The sequence below is a fragment of the Oryx dammah genome, unplaced genomic scaffold, assembly GCF_014754425.2.
Source record: "Oryx dammah isolate SB20612 unplaced genomic scaffold, SCBI_Odam_1.1 HiC_scaffold_5, whole genome shotgun sequence".
Lineage (NCBI taxonomy): Eukaryota > Metazoa > Chordata > Mammalia > Artiodactyla > Bovidae > Oryx > Oryx dammah.
Genome location: NW_024070189.1, coordinates 52,359,426 through 52,385,993, shown reverse-complemented (window position 1 = coordinate 52,385,993; position 26,568 = coordinate 52,359,426). Strand labels below are relative to the sequence as shown.

General features: G+C 40.7%; 2 protein-coding genes and 1 long non-coding RNA gene across 17 annotated transcripts in view; 1 reads left to right on the top strand and 2 right to left on the bottom strand.

Annotated features, from left to right (window-relative positions):
• TCERG1 (transcription elongation regulator 1) overlaps window positions 1-5,199 on the top strand; it is a 52,740-nt gene extending 47,541 nt beyond the window's left edge. For 14 of the 15 annotated variants that reach the window (XM_040239773.1, XM_040239783.1, XM_040239780.1 and 11 more), the window contains 4 exons: window positions 626-805; window positions 1,460-1,543; window positions 2,849-2,949; window positions 4,130-5,199. In XM_040239773.1, coding sequence (XP_040095707.1) covers window positions 626-805; window positions 1,460-1,543; window positions 2,849-2,949; window positions 4,130-4,331 — 567 coding nt within the window. In that variant the 3' untranslated portion in view covers window positions 4,332-5,199. Of the gene's footprint in view, window positions 1-625; window positions 806-1,459; window positions 1,544-2,848; window positions 2,950-3,762; window positions 3,859-4,129 lie in introns of all 15 variants that reach the window. The other variant, XR_005721010.1, reaches the window with a different exon arrangement.
• LOC120863496 lies at window positions 5,128-24,811 on the bottom strand. The gene is made up of 3 exons (XR_005721011.1): window positions 24,801-24,811; window positions 22,892-22,897; window positions 5,128-8,068 (listed from the first exon to the last, which is right to left on the bottom strand). It is a non-coding gene; the product is annotated as an uncharacterized LOC120863496 (long non-coding RNA).
• GPR151 (G protein-coupled receptor 151) lies at window positions 8,240-11,010 on the bottom strand. The gene has a single exon (XM_040239794.1). The coding sequence runs from the start codon at window positions 9,500-9,502 to the stop codon at window positions 8,240-8,242; it is 1,263 nt and encodes a 420-aa protein (XP_040095728.1). The 5' UTR covers window positions 9,503-11,010.
• Window positions 24,812-26,568: the final 1,757 nt, after the last annotated feature.

Here is a 26,568-nt window from a genome sequence, read left to right as displayed (position 1 = left end):
CTTATTACTTTTTTTTTTGGCTTTTCAGCATCCTGTATTTCTTAGCGTTGGCAGCAGTGTGACTTAACTTGTAATGCCATTGCTATCCATGAAGCATGCCTTTCTGCTGGTTGCAGACCCAGCCAGAGCTATCACGTTGTCTGTTCTCTTATCTTCTTAATGATGTTCATTCCTGCTTGTATGTGCAAGTGTCACTTCCAGGATATATTTAAGTCCCAATTTGACCTTAAAGAAATCTTTTTTCCTTTGGTCTGATGAGCTGCTTATGCTGTAAGACAGTCTATTTCCTCTCTTATTTATATCCATTTCTACTACTAGAAGTTGGTAAGATCTTCAGTAAAGTACCTAGGAACTTAAAGTTCTTAGGGACCATGGTTTATGGGAGATAACTTCTCTTCATCCTTCTTACCTCTCAGCCCATAGTATATAGCTTAGATGTGCTCTGGTAGATGAGATTTCTGGTTTTAAAGAAGTAGATTTTCAGTTACTGCTTGGCAAAGATGGAGTCATCAGAAGCTTTTTTTATTAAGTGTATTGTTCCTCAGCAAAATAAATGAGTCTTTTATTGACGAAATATAAAAAGATAAGTCTGTCTCAGGTGATAGATAGCATTCTCTGTTTTTAGGTACGTTCTTCAGATGTGTCCTGGTCTGATACTCGGAGAACTCTACGGAAAGATCACCGCTGGGAATCTGGATCCTTGTTGGAAAGAGAGGAGAAAGAGAAGCTTTTCAATGAACACATTGAAGCACTTACCAAAAAGAAGAGGGAGCACTTTAGGCAACTTTTGGATGAAACTTCTGCAGTAAGAGTCTACTTTTCTGCTTTAATCTGGATGAATCTTTGTTGATAATTCTTATAAGTAAAATATTGATGTGATTTTTAATGTCATTGTCTTTAGAACCATTACTGGAGTTCATGGGTTTTATCGCTCTTCTCTGAGTTTTTTAAGTAAAATGGTACTCTTACTATTTAGAACTTACTTCATTTTTATTTTGTATTCCCAGTGCCAAGTTCATATCTATTCCCTTAGTAATTCCAAATGTTCTTATCTGTGTGTAAACATTGATGCTTCCTGATGATAGATTTAATAGATCCCTTCTTTTGCTCTATTTTTAATTTGGTACCTTCGTCCCCTTGTTTGGCAGTTTGTGCTCTCTGCAGGTTTTGCTCCTATTTCATCTCTTTTTTGGTGGTGGTTTCTTTAGAAGTTATGATATTGCCCATGGAGATACAGGGTTTGCAGTTGATTGTCATAGGTCACCTTGACTTGACAGTATGGCCATGAAAATAACTTGTGGCAAGCCAACAAAAAGAAATTGCATTAAAGCTGCCTCCCTCTCCCTCACTAGTCCCATCACACTTGGGCCTAACGAGAGATTGCAGATCATTGTGTGATATGACGTATCACCCCTCAAGAAAAGTCAATTCTGTTTTTTTATTCACTTGTCTTTCAAAGATTACCTTAACATCCACATGGAAAGAAGTTAAAAAAATCATTAAGGAAGATCCTCGGTGCATTAAATTCTCCTCCAGTGACAGGGTAAGAAAATTTTGTCTTGAGATTTACTTTCAGTTTATAAATATTAATATTAATATTAATAGCAGCACTAGTATCTTGACTAAAATGAGGTTGATGGTTTTAAGTGAATAATGTTTAAATGTATGAGAAATAAATCTTGAGTTTTAAGTTTATATTTTCTTTCTAGTATGATATCTTTAGCAAGACAACACAAGAGGAACTTTAAAATTTTAATCCTTGGGTTTAAACCTGTGTTTTGGGATCTTCTAAGAGATTAAATGAAACTGTAGTTTTTATTTATTGTATAGTCAGGTCCCACTAGATATATTCAGGCTGGTAATTGGTGCTAGGCTACCAAAAGTGCTTAACCCTTAAAACCACACCAGCAGAAAAATGTAACATGATCTCTAGTTCTTAATGTCCCAGAAACTTAGGGGAGCCTCAGCTGTGTAAACCTTGTGGAAGCCCTCTTCTGGTACACTCTGACTCCTCTGTAGGAAAAAAACTCACCAGGGGTCTGAATTAGTGAGTGATGTCAAGGCAAGTGTAGCTTATTCCCATCCATTTTGTCCCTCAGCCTTCATATTTTCCTTCTTCCCATCATTCTTCGTCCTGGTTGGTTTCTCTAGGTCTAGAGTTCAAAAAGCCCATGATCTAATATTCTTCCCTATCCTACTCCATTAAATTTTAGATGTATGGACCACAAAATATACATGATTGGAAAAGTGTGGTAGCTGGATAGCTGAGAGATCCATGCAGTCAGTCTCTGAACTTTTCTGATTGTTTAGAATTAATAATGCCTTTTTAAAGCTCGGAGTTTCTGCGTGTTTTTGCTGGTCCCTACTAAGCTGTCTTACTGAGCTAAATGCTCAGTTGAACTTACTAAAGTTCTGAGTATTACTTTGTAAATTATGCCACATTATTTTTGTGCTTGAAGATATACAGTCTTTAGGAATGCACATTTAACCCTTAATTTCTGTATTTTTAAGATTGTCTACCATGTGATGTTGTGATGAAGGGTAAAGGAGATATTTTATAAAAGCCTCAGCACAGTGTAGCACGTAGCAAGCCTCCAATATATGGTTATAACATAAAACATATATTAGCTGCTACTAATACATGGTTTCTTATTCTTGCTTTTTACCTTTAAAATGTACACTGCAGATTTTACCTTTAATGAATGTTGCATGAACAGGAATGTGTCTTACTGCTTTTTTCTTTTGAATTATTTTATGTTGTGACTTATCGGTCATTAGTTTAATAAATAATTGATAATAATTTTGGAATTAGTGGAATTTTCTCCCTAATCTTACTGTCTTTTTGCAGAAAAAACAAAGAGAGTTTGAAGAATACATCAGAGACAAATACATCACAGCCAAAGCTGACTTTAGGACACTTTTGAAAGAGACCAAATTTATAACATATAGGTATGTGCAATGAAATGTTTCATATCGCCAATCATTGTCTTTACTAGTCCTACTCTGATGGCCAAGCATACTTTGCATTCACACACATGTTGACATTGTTAATTTTTAGGAATAAGAAGAAGCCAACTTTTCTCAAAGGCTGAATACAGCCCATATCTACCTTTTTTTTTTTTTTTTTTTTTTTAAGAAAGGGCCCAGATGTTAATTCTTATTTTGCGTTACCCACCCATCTATTTTTTAAACACTCTTTTGTTTTTACTTCACTGCTTTTTCGGAAGTATTTTCAAATACATAAAAATTGTATTTCATGAAGAGACTTAAAAAAAAAAATCCTTCACTGTCAATTATCTTTCCTCCTCTGAAGACTAAATATTTAGTGTGTTCATTCTAAAGCTTGAAATCATCTTATTTAAACTCAGCAAATGCATTTTTTTCTCAGATGAAAGCAGTTTGCTGGATACATTTAAATTAAAACTTCAAAATTATAAAATCAGCACTTTAAAACAAGATTTTGCTGTAACATACCCAATAGTTCCCCACCCCCTAACAAGTTGTCATCGGGAAAACAGTTTTATATCGCTTAGCAGTCAGTGTGCAGGAAACTATTTTTTGTTTCATGCTCCAACTTTTCTTCTTTTAAGAGAAAAATTTGAAACATCTTAATGAAGGGTATGCACGGGAGGATAGATAGTGCTGAGGGTGTGGTTTTTAGGATTTTGTCATTGGATTTTTTGGTCAGGATCCTTAATGTTTTGCATCAGCTTGGGCTTTTAAATTAGATGTGAAGTAAGACTTCTTTCTACATTTTTGTAGTTAATTTAGTGAAAGATGTGAAAGTGAAAAAGCTTGTGAAAGATGCTGGGATTGGCAGCCCCGCAGACTGAAGTCCTCTGTTCATCCACAGAACAGGTACAGCACGGGCAAGGTTACCCACCCACCCTCAGCCCTGATCTGGAGGGACCACCAGCAGGGGTGGGAGGGTAATTCAGCTTCTGAGGCCCTTTCACTCCTTGGAGTCTTTGCTGAGGTGACTTACAAAGGTGACCACTGCAGTGAAATTTTTCTTTAAAAAAAAAAAAAAATGGAAACACAATTAGGAACTAGATGGACATTTCCAGTTCATTTCTGAAAGACCTGTGAACAGCAGTAAGTAATTCTTGGACTTCTTTTCTTATTTCAGATCCAAAAAGCTAATCCAGGAATCTGACCAGCACCTGAAAGACGTAGAAAAAATTTTGCAGAACGACAAACGGTATCTAGTACTAGACTGTGTGCCAGAGGAGAGGCGTAAACTGATTGTGGCGTATGTGGATGACCTGGATCGCCGGGGTCCACCCCCACCTCCCACAGCGTCAGAGCCCACAAGACGATCAACAAAATAATTTGGAGTACTCTTCCACAGGGTGTCTGTTCATTCAAAACGCTTGCATGAGCCAGTTTTCAGGTTTTTACATGTATGTGCATTAGTCAGACTATTGCAGAACCATCTGATGAGCAGAAGGAGAAGCATCCGTGAACAGTTTCTGAACAGAGAACACTTTGGAAATATTTATGCTTTTCTTTGTATGGCATGACTGACTTACATACTCAAATATAGGCTGTCTCTAGTAAATCTAAAATCTTGAAGCTAAAAAATCATCCTTTTATGAGATGTGGAAGTCAGTGACCTTTGGTGATGTTCTTTCTAGCAGTGTTACAATACATGCAAGATGTAAGAGCATTTGTGGTTTGAACTTGCAAGATGCAAATACCACAGATTCCCCCCCAAAAACCTAAGTTAGGGTTTGTTTGTTTTGATTTTGTTTTTTAAAGCGGGTAAAAGAAAAAAACACTGAAAATTGAATTATCTTCCAGAGGCTAAGATTATTATAATGGACATACTTTGACCTTTGTCTCTAAAGAATAGTTTCATTTGTTCACTTATGTGCTTTGATTATCCCCTTTGAATGATAGGCCAAGTCTTGTTGTTTAGCCTAAGAGAAGATTTCTGTAGTGATTTCTTCTCAGGTATGGAGCCACAGTCATAACTAACATGGTGGCCAGACTAGGACTGCTGGTTAAACACAGTTTATTCACCTTTAAGTGATCTTTATCAATACTCTGGATTAGACAACAAATTACCTTTCTTGGATGTTCCTTGTAAACTATACTCCTATTTGAATGTTAATTTTTTGTTTCTAAAGTTTAATTTTCAGATGTTTGAATGTTCAGTTTATGTATTTGAACTACAATAAACCAACCCTTTTTATATATGTGGATTGTATATGATTATTGTTATATAATGTATAAATACTTCTTTTAAACCTGTTCTTAAAAGCAGCAGCAAATACTGCAAAGAAGGTTTGAATCTTGAGTATCACGTCATTTAAAAGGCTTGAATATAATAAATTACTTGTACCATAAAAGGGAAGAAATTTGTAAAGAACCATTTTGGTGCTCAGTCTCGTAGCAATATCTTATTGCTTCATAGCAAGAAGATGCTGATGTTTGTCTGTTCTCTTGTTCTCATCTTTTATATTAACATATTGATGAATGCCTTTTTGGATTCCTTTCAGTGTGTTGAGTGCATCATACCATGAAACTTAGATTCCTGGTTACTCTGTCTAGCTTTACCTCTCCAGTTTAGAAAGATCTCTATTCATTCCTTCATAGATTTCTAGTTTGAATCACCACCATAAATAAAATGTTTAAGAAAAAATATTATGTTAATAGGATAATTTATTTTCCCTGTTATTTCACACCTTCTACAATGGCGACAAAACCTTAAAAAGGGACGGCAATAGATATGTTTTATATACATACAGACCCAGACACACATCATACACATAGGAAAACACAGTCACGTCTCTGTGATATAGTGCTTAGCTTAAATATATTAAGCGCCACAGAAATTATCTGGACTCTGTTATGTAGAGTTGGCTTCCCTGGTGGCTTAGATGGTAAAGCATCTGTCTGCAATGCAGGAGATCTGGGTTCAATCCCTGGGTCAGGAAGATCCCCTGGAGAAGGAAATGGCAACCCACTCCAGTAGTCTTGCCTGGAAAATCCCATGGATGTAGAAGCATGGTAGGCTACAGTCCATGGGGTCCCAAAGAGTTGGACACGACTCAGTGACTTCTCTTTCTGTATGTAGAAACCCAGAATGGATTATCTACAATTTTAACTTATAAAATTGGTAATTGATGGGGTTTTTACATAAATCCATTGATTGAAGTCTGAAGTGAAACTGAAAATGTGTGACAAAAGAAGCAACTATTATAGAATTAAGATTGTCTTACAAAGGTAAAGTTTCTAGAATATTTATTTTGTTACTCTGAAATCCACATAGTATTGTGTGCCTGCCCAATATGCTGTTTCACACTGTAGAAAACTATGAAGAAAATGATTTAGTGATACCTATTTTAGTTTCCTACGTTTGCTGTAAAATACTTGGAATTAACTTAACCACATATGGTATAAATCAAACTTTTCTATGCAGATTTCTTTAAGGGGGCAGGTCAAAACTGTATATTAGGTTTTTTTTTTTTTTAATTGAAATACAGTTGATTTGGAATATCAGGTTAGTGTCAGATTACAACACAGTGATTCAGTTTTATATGTATATACATATATATTCTTTTTCAGGTTCTTTTCCCTATAAGTTATTACAAGATAACAAGGATAATTCCCTATGCTATACAGCAGGTCCTTGTTAATCTCTTTATTAGTAATGTGTGTATGTTATACCTAAACTCATAATTTACCACACACACAGACCCCCATTAGGTTCTTATTAATGACAGGGTCATTGTAGTTACATTGTGTTTCAGTATCTTCATTTTGATTTGGTGCTTATCAGCAGACTTTTTAAGAATACATGATTCCTTGCTCTCTGATACCTGTGCCAGTGTTAAGTTCTCCCCTTCCTGTAAAGCCCCCATGTGCTAAAAGATAATTTTGAAAGCAGCATTCAAGACAAAGCTTAAGTCTCCAAAACTATCTGAAACAAAACATAATGTTTTTATTTGTTTACAAGTTGAAATAGTGAAAGCTTACATCCTCCATTTACTATAGATAATGATCACAAGTCTTTAATTGAGATAGTTCATCAGTTTTAAAGGTAATCCTATTATATAACTTGCCTCACAAGACAGTATTTTAGATACCTGTGTTTATTGTAGTTTAATGTGCTTTTGTGAGCCTTAAAATGAAATGTGTTACGAACCAAGGCAAAAAGCCGTATCTTCTGTGTTAAAAAAGTAAATCACGACCATTTATAAGGAATAAACAAAGCCACAGACTGTACATTAAAAAATTCCATCCACAGCATGTTTTTATATTTTCTCCATTGCTTAGCCTAAATGTAGTTTTGTTTTTCTCCAGAGAACTCAGTGAAAATATCCCAGAATTCCATTACAGAGTAACCAAAAATCATGGATAAATATCTTTTTTATATTTAATAGGGGAAGACATATCATAATTGTTTTGTTGGGTATGTGTTATCATGCTATACATTTAACAGTTATTGCTTGTTACTCAAATTATAGTGGTAATATATTTGGAAACAAAATTTAGTTTTACTGCTTAAGTTCAGTGTTAACTGCTAAAATCCCCAGACTTAGAAACTGGAAACTCACTGAGGTGCTTTAAAAAGATCAGTGAAGCAGATTTTTGCATGAGGCAAAGTCTGAATGAATTCACTTAGACTTTGCCTGTAAAATAAGCCATGGTTTGAAATTAGCTCAGGATCAGAATAAGGATGTTCCTTATTCTGCAACACACAGTCATGGAAATTACAGATTTTCATCAAGTAAATTAACATTTCTAAAGCAAATGAAGATAACATTAAAATTTATATGTTCAATCTCTTAGAAGTAAATTTTGAGCTCTGGTTATGTGAAATAAGGTTTGATAGGTAAAGTTAGAGTTAGCAGGTTCAGGAAGAAACTAAAAGGAAGGAGACTGAGCCTCTGACAGATAAGCTTTACTCCAGCCAGTACACAGCTGGCCCTACAGACTACCCAGGGAAACAGCCACTGTGGACAAGTGAAAAAAGAGCGGGCCTTTCTAATCAATCACTTCTGACAGAAGCATCTTAAATACAGCAGTTAAATCTTTAACAGCCAGATGATAACATATTCTAATATATCCTACTTAACCAAATTGTACATTTTGCAAATGCAGACTGCAAAGCATTTTTGTAATTTCTAATGGTATTAATTCTACTATGTTTCATATGGCAAAGTCAATGGTACTGATAAGCAGCATTATAAATAAATATACAGTAACCACAATTTATTTTGCTTTGAAACTATTTATCACAGTCTCCTGTCCCTTGATCTTTGTGTTCCCAGGGGATAGGATCATTGTCCTGTACACAAGGGACTGTGTCTCTGTCATGCCAAAACTGCTCGACATCAGGGAGGATGGGAATCTCTGCCTTCTCGGCTTTCTCTTTGCTGAAGGAAGGAGAGCCAGTTTTCTCTTTCTCTGACATGAATGGTGGGGATTCCAGAGATGGAATACTGTCATGACGGACCTGGGAGTTATCAGCTGGTGTCTCCTGAGACTCTGAAGCAGGTGGATGTCTTTTGGTTATCCATTTCCATATGCCTTTCAAGCCTTCCTTGAACTCCTCTGACATCACTAAAAAAATGAGAGGATTTGCTGAAGAGATGGAAAACATGAGGACTTGAGACAGGGCTATAAAACCTTGTGGGGGGACCGGGCCTCCAGCTTTCAGATGCCACATCCACAGCCAGGCTATCCACTCAGGAAGCCACAGGATAGCAGAGGTGATGGCAATGCTCAGCAGCATCACTGTGAGTTGCTTTGATCGCATCTGGTTTCTAAGATTTTGAGTTTTAGTTCCTCGTTTCTGACATTGGCCATAAGCTCTCCAGAAGTAAAAGCTAGCAGAGAGTAATGGGAGGCAAAATGCCAGCAGCGGGTAGAGCTTACCAAACGTTGACATGAACTCTCTCGCCACAGCGGGCACATCCACAAGGCACATTTCCATGCCTGCATGATGCCTGGTGGTGCTGAAGAACCACTCTGGCAGGGGTAGCAGGCTTGCCACAGCCCAAATAGCCACCAGCACTGACCAGATGGTGCAGTTGTGGATACTTACTGGTTTGGCTGGGTCACATGCATACATGAAGCATACCTTGGCCACTGCAACGATCGTCAGGCTCTTGGCTGCCATGCACGTGTGGATGAACCAGTCAGAGGACTTGCAGACAAACCAGCCTAGATCCCAAACACCTCTGGAGTATGCTGTAGCTCGGACAGGTGCAGAAAACAGCAGGAGAGAGAGATCAGCCAGGCTGAGGTTGAGAATCAGGGAGTGGATCATGGATGGCTTTCCTTTCCAAGCACTGTGGAGGAGGATGCCAATGACACACACATTCCCCACGAAACCCACCAGGCAGATAGCCACCAGGAGAGCTGGGACTAGAGTCCTCCAGTCCTTGGAGTCTGAGGGCAGGTACCCGCCGGCAAAGTGGAGGTGAGCAAAGGACACGTTCATGGTGTTGGAGTCTGCCAAGGCAGCTGTCAGTGCATCCCCTTCCATCTAGCGCCTACTTGCAAAAGTTGGCTTCTTTTTGTCTTTCTGCCTTGGCTCTTTGATGTAGGAAATAACGTCATCGTCAGTGTCCAATGACACCTCTGGGCCCTCCCCTTGCTTTATTCCCTGAGAGCAGACTGTGAAGAAGGTTGACTGCTAAGCTCTTTGCTGTGTGTGCTAGTCCTTGACTGCATTGAGTGACAAGCAGCAGGAGCTCATGGTTGCTGCTCATTAGCAAGTCTAATGACATTGTCAGCCCAGCGGAGTGAAAAACTCCCCAATAGACCCATCAGTGATAAATGAGAACATAACATGTAAGTGGGTTATGTTCCTGGGGGGTCGCTAGAGCCAGTCAAGGTAATTATTTTCAACTAGCGGATTTTAAATCTAGACCCGCATCTGTAATACAGTCAACACCACATATGAGTAACCCACTTCTTTAAACGTAAGCACACTTCAGAATCACCTGCATGGCTTGATCCATCAGGTCTGGAGTAGGGCCCCCAAACTTGCATTTCTATCAGGTTTCCCAGGGATGTTACGATGTGAGTCCGGACCACATTGTTCAAGGAACTGGTGCTTCCCCTTTCAGCTGCAGGAATGAGCTTCCTCTTCTTTTACCCAAACCTCACCACCACTTCGGTAAAGAATCCATCTGCAAATCAGGAGACATGGGTTCAATCCCTGAGTCAGGAAGATCCTGTGGACAAAGAAATGGCAACCTGCTCCAGTATTGTTGCCTGGAGAATTTCAATGAACAGAGGAGCCTGGAGGCTATTGTCCATGGCAGGACACGATTTAGCGACTAAACAGCACCACCACTTCAGCCTTATCAACACCTGGCTGAGATCAAATGTGCAGAACTGGATAATGGGGGGAAAAAAAAGCTGCTGGTAAGAAGTCCTATTAAAAAGTCTAATTATGGATTACTCTAAGTTTAGTCTATTGTGAATTTTTTAGAGGTGATTTTAGAACAGTGCATTAGAGTGAGTTTACATACTAAGAAGACTCTTAAACAAGTGATGGTGATTAAACCAACCAAATGTTGAATTAGATTTTCTTTTAGAGAGAATTCCTAAAGGATTTATGGAGACAAGTAAAATAAAAGAAAAATAATTTATTTGCAGAAGGCATGTAAGAGATTTTAAAGAAAATGACATTTTAAAGTTGGGAAAAGAAAAAAGATTCTAGAACCAGTCTTGAAATTTTACAATAGGCAGTGGAAAGATACTCTGGAGGAGGTCAGAGGAGCTGGAATTGTTCATGGAGAAGAGTTTGTGGAATTGAAAGGATTTTGAGGTCTACTCTGTGCTGAGTCAGAAATGCTTAATGTCATATAGTGGAAAGTGTGCTGAGCTCAGAATCTGACCTCTAGGTTCTGGTTCTAACTCTGCTTTCACTAGTTTTTCTCTGGAAATTAAGGATGACATTTAAAATCTCCCTAAAAAAACCAAAAACAACTCCCTGAAATCCCAGAACTCAACAAGTAAGTATTGACTCAATAAAAACATACTGAGTATCAGGAAAGCTGTCAGTGGTTCTCGATTATCTTTTCTGTTTTCCTTTCCCTCTAGGAAGTAGTTGTGTCTATGAAACAGTGGGGGTAATAACGTCTTGTCCCAGCAACTCACAGTAACCTCTAGTTAGTGCTGTGGACAGTGAAATATCAAGTCTCAATAGCACCATTTTGGGGGGTGAAGAGGCCCACACCATCATATGGGAAGGCCAATGGTTGGGGGCAGGGTGTGCAGAGAAACCCTGAGTACTACTTAGAGCAAATGAATGTCTTATGAATTACAGGCTACAACAGAGATAGTTCTACTTGATGTATGTGGAAGAGATGAGCTCAGGACCAGAAAGCAAATACTACTTTACATTATGGCTTATAAACTTGGGATGCTCAGGCTCCTGAAGATACAGAAAGCAAAAAGCTAAATGAGTTTGAAAAGGCTTTAAAAGCATGGAAATTTGATTCTAACTTTTTATTTTAAAATAATTGCAAACTTATAGGGAAAAATGCAAAAATAGTACAAAGAATTATCATTCTGATTTTCCAGCTGTCAACAATTTTTCACGTTTGTGCTCGTGCCCTCTCTCTGCACATATACACACGCTTATATGCGTAGACACATAAACATATACATTGTTTTCCAAACCAATTGAGAATTGGTTTTCAGGAAACTTTGAGTTTTCTTCCTGGATTATCATTAGATATAAAAATCAAAATGAGACTATGTGCTTACAGCAAAAAGGAATTCTTTCCTTTGGCAATACTCATCACCCAATCCAAGTTTCTGTTTATCTTCTGATATACCAGCACTTGTGCATCTAGATATTAGACAAATATAATATGTAGCAGTATGTACCTTATATCCACTTTTTGTTTTAACATCATTTCCATTTAGAGGGTAAGTGTAACTTAGCCAACCTAAAAGAAGAATTACATCCTATGCATTTTTCTTATTTATATCATGAATTCAAGTTATTTTGATCTTTCTTCATAGCAGAGTTAAAAAAAATTTTTTTAATACGGTATTCAATTGTATGCCTGATGGACATTTGCCAAGTTTCCTTATTTTCATTGATTTTTGGAAGTTGCCTAGTATGTGAAAGTGTAAGTGTTAGTCACTCAGTTGTGTCTGACTCTTTGTGACTCCTTGGACTGTAGCCTGCAGGCTACTCTGTGGGATTCTCCAGGCAAGAATACTGGAGTGAGTAGATATTCCCTTCTCCAGGGGATCTTCCTGATCCAGGGGTCAAAGCCAGGTCTCCTGCATTGCAGGCAGATACTTTACCATCTGAGCCACCAGGGAAGCCCCGCTTTCTTATTTGATAGAAGGGATCTTGGAGAGAAATGATTTGGATGAGATGGATGGAGAAGTACAGTAAAAATACTCAGAGTATTTGGGACAAAAACTGAAAACAACCCACCACCCCCACCCCAAAATACTGGAAACAGCTCTCCACCAGTTGGTGAATGGATAAAGAAATGGCTGTATTCATACAATAGACTAGTATTTAGCACTATAAAGGAATAGATGCTGCCACATGTAAGAACCTCACAAATACTATGCCAATTGAAGCCAGAGACAATGACAAATTGTGAGATTCCATTTATATGAAATATCCAGAAAAGGCAAATCTATAGAGATAGAAAGTGGAACAGTGGTTCCCTAGGGCTACGGGTGGGAAATGGGAGTGACTGCAAATGGGCTAAAGCATCTTTTGGGGGTGAGAAAAATGTACTCAGTTGGGATTGTGGCGGTGGTTATACAACTCTGTAACAATGTACTGAAAACCTTGAATTGTACACTGAAAATGGGTGAATTTTATGGTATGTAAATCATACCTCAATGAAACTTTTTTTTTAAAAGTTATTTGGGATGGAGGAAAGGTAAAGGACAGATGTCATAGCTCTTAGAATGCTGAGTGACCTCCAGTAAGAGGGAATATCCCATTTTGAGACTGTGATTAAAGTATATTATGTGGAGCCAGGGAGAGACTGTGATCTGGCAGGACCAAACCAAAGGCCAGTACTAGGTGGCAAGGAGCCGTGGGGAGAAGGGAACCCCAGGATGCTGGGATTCAGAGCCCTGAGGCTTGGCTTCCCCAGCCTGGAAATGGGCTTTTGGAGGAGCCCTCTCCCACTGTTTCCACACTCCTGCTGAAACACCAGCAACAGGGCAGCCATCCCCCACAAGTACCTCAGTTGGGCTCCAGTCTACGCGTCCTTCCCCTGACAGGGACACCACCTGCAGTGATGATGCCAAGAGATAACTCTTGGAAATTGAGAACGGTAAGAAAATAGATAAATCTGAGCCATAGACATGCCCCATTCCTTTAAAAATTTTTAATTTACAAGGGACCTCAGCCAGCTCAAAAGAACCAAGGCTAAGCAAATTGGTGGCTAAGATTTTAAGTGGCTCCTGATAAAAGCAGAACTAGGTGTGAGCTCTTACTAGGAGCAGGTAAAGTTTATCCTATAGCTCAGTTCCATCCAGGGAAGGGGGAATAATAAAAACGTCCATTTTTTTGAGTGAGTCCTCAGTGCCCACCTATGTGCTAAGCATTCTATGCCCCAAATCTTCACAATAGCTCCTAGAAATACTATTACTTTCTCCTTCTTACAGGTGATGACCTTGGGGCATAAAGAGCTGAATAACTTGCCTATGAGGCTTTCCTCGTGACTCAGGGGTAAAGAATCCACCTGCCAATGCAAGAGATGTGGGTTTGATCTCTAGGTCAGAAGGTTCCCTGGAGAAGGAAATAGCACCCAATCCAATATTCTTGCCTAGAGAATACCATAGACAGAGGAGCCTGGTGAGCCATAGTTCATGAGTTCTCAAAGAGTCAGACATGACTTAGCAACTGAACAACAACAAACACCCCCATGGGAATGTAGGTTGCACAGCTACTAGATGAGAGTTGGGACAGAGACCTCCATGGGTCTGACCCCAGTGTCGGGGTTCTAGAGTGAGTATTGGTAAGCTGTATGCTGCTATTCTGCCCCACTAAGAACGTTCTGGGTACTCACTGTTCTCTAAACATTACAGTTGTGAAACTGATCCAACCAAGGCCAATATTCTAAGGCCCAAATAATGGACTATAGGTCACTTCAACAAGCATGTTTTGAGCCCTTGTGCACTGGGAATATAAAGTTCGTGTATTCTTTTCTTCTTTTCTGGGGACCTGGAATCATGAGTTTAGGATGGAGCTGGGACTGCCGTACCTGGGTCTCTAGTGGTAAGTCAGGGACCTGGAATACCCTGGGTCTAAGAGGAAGTTGGGTGCTTCCGATTCCTGAGTCCAAGAGAGGTGCTGGGTATAGAGGATCCCTGAGTCTAGAGAGGGAGCTGGCTATCTGGGATCCCTCAGTCCTGGTGAGGGGATAGGTACCTTGGGCCCCATAGTCTTGAGTGGGAGTTGGAAGCCTGCATGATGCTTGGGTTCAGGAGAGAAGCTGAGGGCCTAGGATCAGAGCTTGGACCTTATGTGAAGCAGGTGTGAGGTGTGGAATTGGAGTGTGGTTCCGTTGGTCCTAGGAGGGAACTGAAGGCCCTAGCCTCTTGAGTTCTGGAGGGGAGCTGTTCCATGAGTCCTGGAAGAGAAGTCGGGGTTCTATATCCCTAGCTGGAGAGAGAAAGGGCAGAGGGTATTGCTGGGTTTCCTCTTGCTCTCTGGGTCCCCCACCTTCACTCCCACCCCTGGAAGCACTTGTCTGCAAGGCCTCAAGCAGGCAGATGCCTGGCCCACCTGGCACTAACCCAGACCATCTATTTTTCTTTCAGTGAATATTTGCTGAGCCACTTTCCCTGGGCCAAACCCAACGCCAGCCTCCGGGAACCCACTGTGGTAGAAGAGTCCCATTATCTCCAGGAGCTACCAGGTGGTCGGAGAGACGGACAAAGGAGAAGCTGTGGAGACAGTGCTACGAGATACTGGCTGAGGAGCAAATGCCAGAGAACAGCTGCTTCTCATCAGAGAGGTGAGCGTGGCTGGCTCGCGGGGTCTGAGAATAACCTGCTTCCACTTGTGGGCTGTCAGGCCCTGAATGTTGCACGGAAGCTCTGGGAGGAGCAGAGTGGGGCGCGCGGGGCGGTTCGGCCAGCTGCCGTTGGTTGGCTTGTTAGACAGCGTTCGTTCGGTTCCGTCTCTTCCGGCAGGAGGGAGCTCAGCCCTCGGGTCTGCAGCGTTTTTGCCACCCGCGCTCCCACTCCCAAGGTCAGTAAACCGGTTGGTGGTTCCTTCTTTGAGGACAGCCTTGCTTGCTGAAGCGTCCTCTCTCCGGTCCGCTCACAGTGCTCCTTTCTGGATCACAGTTCCTGGTTTTTGTGAGGCATCCTTTGTCGTGGAGCCTTCCTGAGTGGCGTGTCCCATTCCTTCTTGTCTGGCATCTTGGAGTGTTGTTCCAGACTGCGGGTGCAAAGCTGCGTGACCTTCCATCTCTAACGTGAGTCGGGGTAGGTCTGGCTGGGTCTGAGCGACCGCTCCGACGAGCCAGCACCTTCCCCGTCCCTCTTGTTTCTGCTGTTGGTTGAGTGGCTCTTAAGTCCACCATGGGGAAGATGGAAGCAGATGGATTGTGCTGTTAGTTACAAAATGGGCACCAAGTATGGATACATAGGTCATCAACTTACCTTATTTATATCAATAACCGTTTATTTTATTGGAGTATAATTGCTTTACAGTGTCCTGTTGATTTCTGCTGTACAGCAACGTGAATCACCTCCCTCCCGGCACCCGCATCCCACCCTTTTAGATCATCACAGAGCTCTGAGCTGGGCTCCCTGCGCTGCACAGCAGGTTTCCATTGGCTGTGTGTTTTACACATGATGGTGTATATACGTCAGTCCCACTCACCCTCCCTATGACCACTTGTCTGTCCTCTACATCTGTCTCTATTCCTGCCCTGCAAATAGGCTCATCAGTACCATTTTTCTAGATTCCACACATATGTGTTAATATATGATATTTGGTTTTCTCTTTCTGACTTCACTCTGTAGGACAGATTCTAGGTACGTCTGCCTTACTATGACTGACTCAATTTCATCCCTTTTATGGCTGAGTAATATTCCATTGTAGGAACTGTTTATTATGTGTTGGCACATGTTTCCAGACTGGATGGCCATCCTGTGTATTTTACCTTCCTGACTGGGAGTCAGGAGATCTGCACCCTTCCCCACAAAGGCAGACTGTTGCATCTGCCAGGGACCCTTTTGGATTGTCTGTGTCACAATTTTCCAGACGGGGAGGCAGATGCTCAGAAAGTGTAAGTGACCTGTTCTAGGTCACTTGGTTTCTCGGTAGCTGGGCAGCAACCAGGATTCAGGAGTCTCTTATTTTTTGTTCTTCATACTGTTTCGGACTTCTTCCTGCTGTGCTTTTTTCCCTCTGTTAATAACTTGTGTTTTGACTTTATGGAGGGTAAAATTTGTAGATGTAGATGGGAAGCCTCTTTGTAAAGCAAGAGGATGGTGAGAACATAGGAGGTAGCTGCAGTGTATCAGCTGAGAACTTAAACTTTCTTTTCTAGAAACCAAATTTCCAGTCTTATAAAACAGCAGTGTTTGATATGATGATGTGTTTCCTTTTATCTGTTTTTTTCTTTGCAAGACTTTGTTTGCTTTTTACATTGTTAGAATGGAAATTATAATTGCATCTCTGATTAAAAAAAAATTTTTGTTTGGCTGTGCTGGGTCTTAGTTGTAGTATGTGGGATCTAGCTCCTGATCAGGAATCAAACCTGAGCCCCCTGCACTGGGCATGTGGAGTCTTAGCCACTGGACCATCAGGGAAGTCCTGAAGCTCTGATTTTTGTTGTAATGAGAGGCTCTGATTGTCCAAAATGACCCTAGGGAGAACTGTCTCAGGGATTGATTTCACAAGTAGTAAAGATGACAAGTTGCTTTTTGTAGAGGCCATAGTCCTAGGAGAACAGCAAGTAAAGGACTAACACATACATACGGGTACAGAATGTTTAAAATCATGCTTTGAATGCAATGAACGCATTCCTGGCTACAGCTATTTTGTTTCTGTAGGGTACAGTTTGCTGTGGATTCTTATTGAATGACACATCCCATTATTTAGAGGAAGGTCTAGTTGTTTAAAAAAATCAAAATTTTATTGCCACATCCACCTTGTACAGTGAATTTTTTCATATTCCTTTTAAAAAGCTTTATAGAGATAGAGTTCACATACCCTTAGCACACATGCACGCACACGTCACCCGGTGAATGTTCAATTCAGTGGTTTTTGTTATTTTACTCTTTCACGTTCTTGTCCATGCTAAGTGGCTACTGTGGGTATGATGCTCTCTTCAGCACCAGCTAGAGCTGTTTCCAAGACTACCAAATCCAGCAGGTAGAGTGGCATCATCGTGCACATTTCAGACATCCCAGGACCTAGATGGGCTGGGCATGGAACACGCAGCCTTCAGAGATCCCATGCTGTCTCAGGTTCCTGGGGGCCCATTAGAAAAGCGCGTACGCTGCCATCCCCAAGTCCCAGACTTTGCCCTCCTCTTTAAAATGGAAGAGGCAGTCTGTAGGTGTTGGCCTTCATGTTTACTTTGAGGAGGAAAAATTTTTTTTTAATTTTAAAAAGTCCTCAGTAATGAAATATCATACTCCATATCTTGGAAAGAAAAGCTGTTTGGATGAAGGGGAATGAGGATTAGAATTTGATTTCAAATGTTTCAACCTGGGTACAAAATGTTTGTCAATCAGCTATTCTGCTGAGTGCATTAAAACAAAAACTTGTTTAACATTTTTCAGTCCCTCATTCCTTGTTGAAAGTTTAGGAAATTCTTCTAAAAGTTTAAAACTTTTCCACCTTGCTTTTTATTTATTTATTTGGTCGTGCATTATTTCCCTCCTTGTTCAGTAGTTGAAAAATTGAACTTTGCAAGTTTGAGTGCTTCCTGTGATGTCTATAAATTTTACCTTCATAAACATTTTAAAAATTAGGTAGAAGAGGTGATATTGTCATTATTTTGTATAGAAGAAACTAAAGCATCCCAGAGGTTTTTGACTTGCTAGTAGTTTCAGAACTTGTTAGTTGCTGGATTAAGAGAGACCCTGGATTCCTGATTCTGCTTCCAACTCTTCCGCCAGATCAACCTCACAGTGGAACATAAATCAGTATACTGAGAGATGTTTTCAGGTGTTCTGTATTAGTTGCTTGTTGCTTCTGTAATAAATTATCATGAATTTATAGCAGCTGAAAGCAACACAAATCATCTTACAGTCCTGGAGACCCAAAGTCCTAAAATCAAGGTGTCAGCAGGCTGCATTTCTTTTGGAGGATTTAGGGGAGCATCCATTTCTTTGTCTTTTCCGGCGTCTAGAGGCTGCTCACATTTCTTGACTCCTGGCCCCTTCATCTGCTAAGACAGCAGCATAGCATCTTTGTAACCAAAACTGGGGTCCAGCTGCTCCCCACTCAAAAGCCAGTAAAGAGGCAAGGTTGGTCATTATGTAGTTAACGTCTTCCACCTGATGGGGGTTTCAGTATCGGCAAGACAGTTCACAGGATATGGCCCAGAATATTATCTATAGCCCTTGAGAAGGAAATAAATGTCCTTAACTGTGCTTAATGACTCAACTGTTATTGTTTAGTCTTGTTGGACTGTTTATCTTTGTTTAGGCATTTTCTCACTTCTCTAATTAAACTTGCTCTTCTCTACAGTTTCTCCACAGACAAAAGGCAGATGGAGGACATGCGGGACAAGGACCATAGGGTCCTGCTCCTTTTCATCTTTCCTTCTCTCTCTGTAACTTCTGCTTTCATTGTCACATCTCCTTCTCTGGCTTCTGTCCCTTCTGCCTCCTTCTTATATGAAAGACCTTTTGTGATTACATCATACCCACTGAATAATCCATGATAGTCTCTCCATCTCTAAATCTTTACATTAATCCTATCTGCAAAGTTCCTTTGGTCATGTAAGGTGAATAGTCACAGGTTTCTGGGGTTAGGGCATAGGCATCTTCTGGAAAGCTATTATTGTCACTTCCGTGTATTCTAAAAAAAGTTTGGTGGTAGTACATTTGGGACTTGCCGGACTAAACAGAATTAAACAGAATTTCTCTGCACTTTAAAAATGGTAACCAAATCTTCCATTTGTTGAGACTTTAGTATCTGTGAAGCACTTTGTTAAATTTTATGTTGATTACCTCATTTCATTCTTGTGACAGTACAAAAAGGAGTTCTGTTCCCATTTATCAAATAAACTGAAGTTCAAAGTTAAGTTACTTATTCAAACTCACACTGCTAATAAGTGGCAGAGCTGGGATTCAAACTCAGATCTATGTGACGTTAGAGCATGAGTCTTGGAGAGTCCTTATATTAATGCTTTAATATGGAAAGCAGGGGGTTTAGGATACAGACATTTTCATATGAATTTAGCCCAAATCACAGCATCTTGGCGTTACAGGTGGCCCTAGTGGTGGAGGATCTGCCTGCCAGTGCGGGAGATGTAAGAGACACAGATTCAGTCCCTGGGTCGGGAAGATTCCCTGGAGGAGGGCTTGGCATCCCACTGCAGTACTTTTGCCTGGAGAATCCTGTGGACAGAGGCTCCTGGTGGGCTACACAGTCCATAGGGTCACAAGGAATTGGACACGACTTAGCATGCATAGCATCTTACCAGGCTAGTGTTCTTCAGAGCACTTTATGAAACAATAAACTTGGTGGCCTTCATATCGGTGTTACCCGATAGAACTTTGTGTGGCAATGGGCATATTCTGTATCTGGGCTGTCCAGTGTGGGAGCTGCCAGCCACATCTGGCTGTTGAGCATTTGAAATGTGGTCAGAGCAACTGAGGGACTGAATTTTAAATTTCACGTGATTTAAATTATAGAAATAATCATGTGCAACTAATGGTTTCTGTGTTGGACAGCCCAGTCTTTATTCTTCTAATACCAGATGTTTTGGTTTAGCCCAGGCCCATGCAAGTTACTTTACTTTTGAGCATAATACTATAGTTGACAGTTTCTTGGTATCAAATGTCATTTGAAGAATGGTTGTTGAAAGCTTCTTCAGAAAGTGCTCCTGTAAAGAATGTGTCTTTGTGGTGGAAGATAATAGTAAAACAGGATTTCAGGTGTCTTGGGCAGAGTCAGTAGACATTTGTAGACCATTGAGTCCTGCCTTTTTAAAAAATTTTATTTTTTTTTAATTGAAGGATAATTGCCTTACAGAATTTTGTTGTTTTCTGTCAAACTTCAACATGAATCAGCCATAGGTATATATATATATCCCCTCCTTTTTGAACCTCCCTCTCATCTTCCTCCTCATCCCACCCCTCTTGGTTGATACAGAGCCCCTGTGAGTTTCCTGAGTCATACAGCAAATTCCCTTTGGCTGTCTATTTTACATATGGTAATGTAAGTTTCCATGTTACTTTCCATACATCTTACCCTCTCTATCCTCTCCCCATGTCTGTAAGCCTGTTCTCTATGTCAGTTTCTCCATTGCTGACTTGCTGACCTGTAAATAAATTCTGGAAGACAATATGGAGATTTCTTAAAAAACTAGGAATAAAATCACCATATGACCCAGCAATCCCACTCCGAGGCATATACCCTGAGGAAACCAAAACTGAAAAAACACATGCATCCCATTGTTCATTGCAGCACTATTTACAAAAGCTAAAACGTGGAAGCAACCCAGATGTCCGCTGACAGATGAATGGGTCCATATACACAATGGAATATGACTCAGCCATATATACACAATGGAATATTACTCAGCCATATACACACAATGGAATATTACTCAGCCTTAAAATGGAAAGCATTTGAGTCAGTTCTAATGAGGGGGATGAACCTAGAACCTATTATACAGAGTGAAATCAGTCAGAAAGAGAAAGATAAATATTGTATTCTAAGCATATACATGGAATCTAGAAAAATGGTTACTGTCTTTGATAAAACTACTTAGGGAGCTGGTTAGCTGACAGTTTCCCCTAAAGATGGATGTCCTAGTGGAAGAACTCTTCAGTCATTCAACAAGACGCTGTGAAAAGATGGTCTAGAAATTGTGGGAGAATCAAGGAAATAAGAAGGTCCTGTCCAGCCTTTGAAACAACTCTGGGGGAACAGCGTGCACTTTGGTGAAAAGACCATCTGTAATGTTAATGTTAGTGTGCTTAGTCGTTCAGTTGTGTCTGACTCAAGACACCATGGACTGTAGCCCACCAGGCTCCTCTGTCCATGGAATTTTCCAGGCAAGAATACTGGAGTGGGTTGCCATTTCCTGTAATGCTACATAAGACTGTATCATCGGAAATGCTGTAAAGAAAGTACCAAGTTAATGTTACGGCCAGTGGTGTTCGTATTTACTTTAGCTGTGGAAAACATCTTTTCAGGTGAAATCATAGGAGGAAGCTCAATAACTGTGACAAAGGCAGAACTGCCCTGGGACTTCCTTGGTGGTCCAGTGTTAGAACTCTGTACTCTCACTGCTGAGGTCCTGGGTTCAATTCCTGGTCAGGGAACTAAGATCCCACAAGCCAAGCCACATGACAGAAAAAAGCCAAAAAACGAAACAGCGCTGTCCTATGTGAAGCAAGTGTTGGGTGGAATCCTGGTCCTGGCTTCTGAGGCCCTCCCCTCATTTCCTGCTGTGGCCCTTGGGGTGCCTCCCTGAAACTCCAGGGCAGTGGTCCCCAGCCTTTTTGGCGCCAGGGACTGATTTTGTGAAAGACAGGTTTTCCATGGACCGAGAGTGGGTAGGGGATGGTTTTGGGGTGATTCAAGCCCATTACATTTATTGTTCACTTTATTTCTTATTTAATGCTACTGCTGATCTGACAGGAGGTGGTCTGCCTGGAGGTTGGGGATCCTGTTGTAGGAGATGTAAGTCACTGACAGAGTCTAGAAAAGAGTTTAAAAACTCAGAGGCAGGAGCGTTCCAGGGTTTATGAGGAAATGCTGCACAGAAAGGTGAACTATGATACTTTCCAGGTATCTCATATACATATTTTCAAATACATTTTCTACACACACACACATTTTGGTGGGAAAGAATGGCCTTTATTACTCTTAAACAGAAATGTGATATAATTTATATGCTTATGGCCTCGGGAACACACATATATAATTTTGAAAGGATCCTGCTGTATGCTATTGCTAATTTGCCTTTTCTTTTTATATCATCTCATACGCACCTGTCTGTCATTACCTGATCTGCAGCTTTAAAATGGTAGTTGAACATTCTCTGTTGTGTTTGTGCAGAACAGAGTACAAAAGTGGGGGAAAAGGGGCATCCTTAGATCTCATGTCACTGATACAAGTCAAGTTCTTCCCAACATCCTTGGGTAGATTCTTCACCCAGAACCAGCCTTCCCCCCCCCCCCCCCAGAAAGAGCTATCCTTGTGCATAAATTCCAAATGACACTGGAGATCAGTGTGCTTGCTGTGTGTGCTGTACTCAATTGCTTCAGTCGAGTCTGACTCTTTGCAACTCTGTGGACTGTAGAGATCAGTGAATTGGCTTTAAATCTTGCTACCGAAGTGTGTATTTCCTGTGTTGTATGGGTACGGGGATCTCCTGGATAACTGAATCAGCTTGAGTCTTTGAGTTCTTTATAGCATCTGTTTCAAGGTCTCATCTCACCCAATCTTTTTTTTTTCCCCCCCGCAGTATTATTTTTGTTTTTTCTTTTTAAAAATTATTTTTAATTGGAGGATAATTGCTTTACAGAATCGTGTTGGTTTCTGCCATATATCGACATGAATTAGCCATAGGTATACTTCTGTCCCCTCCCTCTTGAACCTCCCTGTCACCCCATCTCACCCCTCTAGGTTGTCACAGAGCATTGGTTTGAACTCCCTGAGTCATACAGCAAATGCCCACTGGCTGTTTTACATATGGTAATATGTATGTTTCAGTACTGCTCTCTCAATTCATCCCACTCTGTCCCCCACTGTGTCCACAAGTCTGCACTCTATGTCTGCGTCTTCAATGCTGCCCTGCATACAGGCTCATCAGTACAAGCTTTCTAGATTCTATGTGTATGTGTTAATACATATTTGTCTTTCTGACTTACTTTACTCTGTATAAAAGGCTCTAGGTTTATCCACCTTATTAGAACTGAGTCAAATGCACTCTTGTTATGGCAGAGCAATATTCCACTGTATATATGTACCACAGTTTCTTTATCCATTCATCTGTCATTGGACAGCTAGGTTGCTTCCATGTCCTTGCTATTGTAAATAGTACTGTGATGAACTTTGGGGTCCATGTGTCTTTTTCACTTATGGTTTCCTCAGAGTATATGCCCAGTAGTAGGATTGTTGGGTCATATGGTAATTTTATTCCTAATTTTTTAAGGAATCTCCATACTGTTCTCCATATCAATTTGCATTCCCATCCACAGTATAAGAGGCTTCCCTTTTCTCCACACCCTCTCCAGCATTTATTGTTTGTATATGTTTTAATGGTGGCCATTCTGACCAGCGTAAGCATTCCATTTCAAGAAGTAATGGATTCAAAAATTACGTGGCTAGTGAGTGATAGGCTTGAATTGAACCCAGGTAATCTGACTTTAGCATTTGTGCTCCAGTGGATCAACTTGTCTCCAAAATAGGCTTTCTTTCTGATAACTGTAATAGTAGGTAATGACTTGTCAAAGGAGTTCCTGGTGAATGGAGCAAATGTTAATAAGCACCATCTCTCTTTCTCATATGAGGTGGGTATTTCTCCCTTCATATGGACCAGAACCTAGATATTTCCTCATTGGGATCCCCTCTCAACAGCAGCCTGCTTCATGTAAAAGTAACTCAATGGTTTGGTGAACACCTTTCCATAGATGTCTTTGTCCAGATTTACAAATAAATGATATTTGTGTTCATGATTTCAAATGGGATCCTGCTGCTGCTGCTAAGTCGCTTCAGTCGTGTCCGACTCTGTGCGACCCCACAGACAGCAGCTCACGAGGCTCTCCCATCCCTGGGATTCTCTAGACAAGAACACTGGAGTGGGTTGCCATTTCCTTCTCCAATGCATGAAAGTGAAAAGTGAAAATGAAGTCGCTCAGTCGTGTCTGACTCTTAGCCACCCCATGGACTGCAGCCCACCAGGCTCCTCCATCCATGGGATTTTCCAGGCAAGAGCACTGGAGTGGGGTGCCATTGCCTTCTCCGGGGATCCTGCTAGATTCCATCATACATGAATCCAGTCTTTCTTTCTGTGTGCTATGTGCAATACTATTGCTTAAAAGACTTTTTTGCCAGAAGTGTGTGTGTGTGGAGGTGACCACGGGGAAGATGAGGCCAAACTCTGTTCAAGGTACAGTTAATAAATATTATAAAATACCTAATAATAACTTGGCTTTAGCATTAATACTTGATCTATCTCTTGGCATCAGACAAGTTCTTAGTTTCCTTGTCTTTCATAAACAAACACAGTTGATTGTCATAAAGCTTCTACTAAGGCCAAATAGTTTTCCTCTTTATTTCATTTGGGCATGCTTAATTATGGCTATTGTTGTATCAATGGTGTTACATTTGGGAGTTACACTCTGGCCACTTATGCTTCTGCAATTTAATTTTTCATTTTCCCATTCATTTTTAATACATTCATGTAATCACTCAATTCCACAACTCTTCCAAGCCTGCTGCCTAACCTGAACCACTGGTGGGCAGACACTGCCCTCTGTGGACAGCTCAAAACACTGTTGGTTGATGAAGAAAGGAGTGCATTTATTTGTTCTAAAGGGAGTTGTTTTTTTGCCCCTGTTTGTAGCAACAGGGATGGACCTAGAGATTATCATAGTCAGTGAAGTCAGTCAAAGACATATACCATATGATGTCACTTATATGTGGAATTTAAAAAAATGATATAAATGAACTTATTTACAAAACAGAAATAGACTCAAGACATAGAAAACAAACTTATGGCTACCAAAGGGGAAAGGGAGGGGGGATAAACTAGGAGTTTAGGATTAGCAGATACACCAACAAGGACCTACTGTATAGCACAGGGAACTATACTCAATGTTTTGTAATAACCTATGAGAGAAAGAATCTGAAAAAGATTTATATATATATAATATGTATACATAAAACAATCACTTTATGCACATGAAACTAACACAACGTTGTGAATCAACTATACTTCAATAAAAAAAATAAGAGTAGTTTGTAGGCATCAGTGACTAACATACAAAATAAAAGTTGAATGAAGTTTAGGGACTATTGTTGAATGGGGCATGGATGAAAATTACTTTAGCATAAGCATATTTGAGTGTACACAAGGAAAATGAACACAGAAATAAAAAATGGTACCAGATGCCCATCAGAGGAGGTATACAGTCTTCTAAATTGTGGCTTGAGGTCCAGCTGCTTGGGTACTGCGTTTGAACCCATTAGAAATGCAGAATCCCAGGTCCCACCCCAAACTCTTGTATCAGAGTCTGCATTTAACAGGGACTTGAGATGACTCATCCGCATGGTGAAGCATGAGAACCTCTTGTGAACAGCGAGGCAGCTGTTTGGCCCGTGGGCTTGAGATGTAGGTAGAATTGGGTTGGATACCCAGCTCTGCCACTTATTACCTGTGTGAACTTGAGTAGGTGACATTTCTGTGCCTCAGTTTCCTTATCTGTAAATGGGGAATGTAACCAGTACATCCCTCACAGGAATATTGTCAGGCAACCGTCACTAGCAACATCACCACCATCATCACTAAGGATTAATGAGGGCCCACCCTACCCCAGGTGCTGTTACTAACACTTGTTACTAATTTGTGAATGGGATGGGGGAAGGCTGCATGCCTGGCAAAGGGTAAGTCTCATCAAATCTCAAAACCTGATGGGTTGTGATTGTTATGATCGCTCTAAAGCATGGTCTTTAGCAAGTGGGATAGAATGGTATTCCTCAGCTGAAGAACTGAAGGTTGTGGATTTGGGGAGTGGCAGTGAGTGCTGGGCCTGCTAGGGCATTCAGGACCAAACTATGAACGTCTGACCCCAGCTTTTCATTAGTGATGTAAAAAGGATTATTTAATAACCACTTTTCTGTTTTTGTTCACTCACTAAGTCATGTCCAACTCTTTGCAACCCAGGGACTGCCACATGCCAGGCTCCCCTTCATACACTATCTCTTAGAGCTTGCTCAAACTTATGTCTGTCGAGTCGGTGATGCCATCCAACCACCTCATCCTCTGTCGTCCCCTTCTCCTGCCTTCAATCTTTCCTAGCATTAGGGTCTTTTCCAGTGAGTTGGCTCTTCGCATCAGGTGGCCAAAGCATTGGAGTTTCAGCTTCAGCATCAGTCCTTCCAATGAATATTCTGGACTGATTTCCTTTAGGATTGACTGGTTTGATCTCCTTGCTGCCCAAGGGACTCTCAAGAGTCTTCCGTAACTCTACAATTCAGCATCAATTCATTGGTGCTCTGCCTTCTTTATGGTTCAACTCTCACATTCTTAATGAGTCAGTTTTCTGAGCATTTTCTTAATCTAGGAAGCAGCAGGAGAACTGTGTTTAAAACAGTGGTTCTCAGACTTTTTGGTCTGAGAGGACCTCTTTATCCTTTAAAAATTATTGAGAACGCCATAGAGCTTTTTG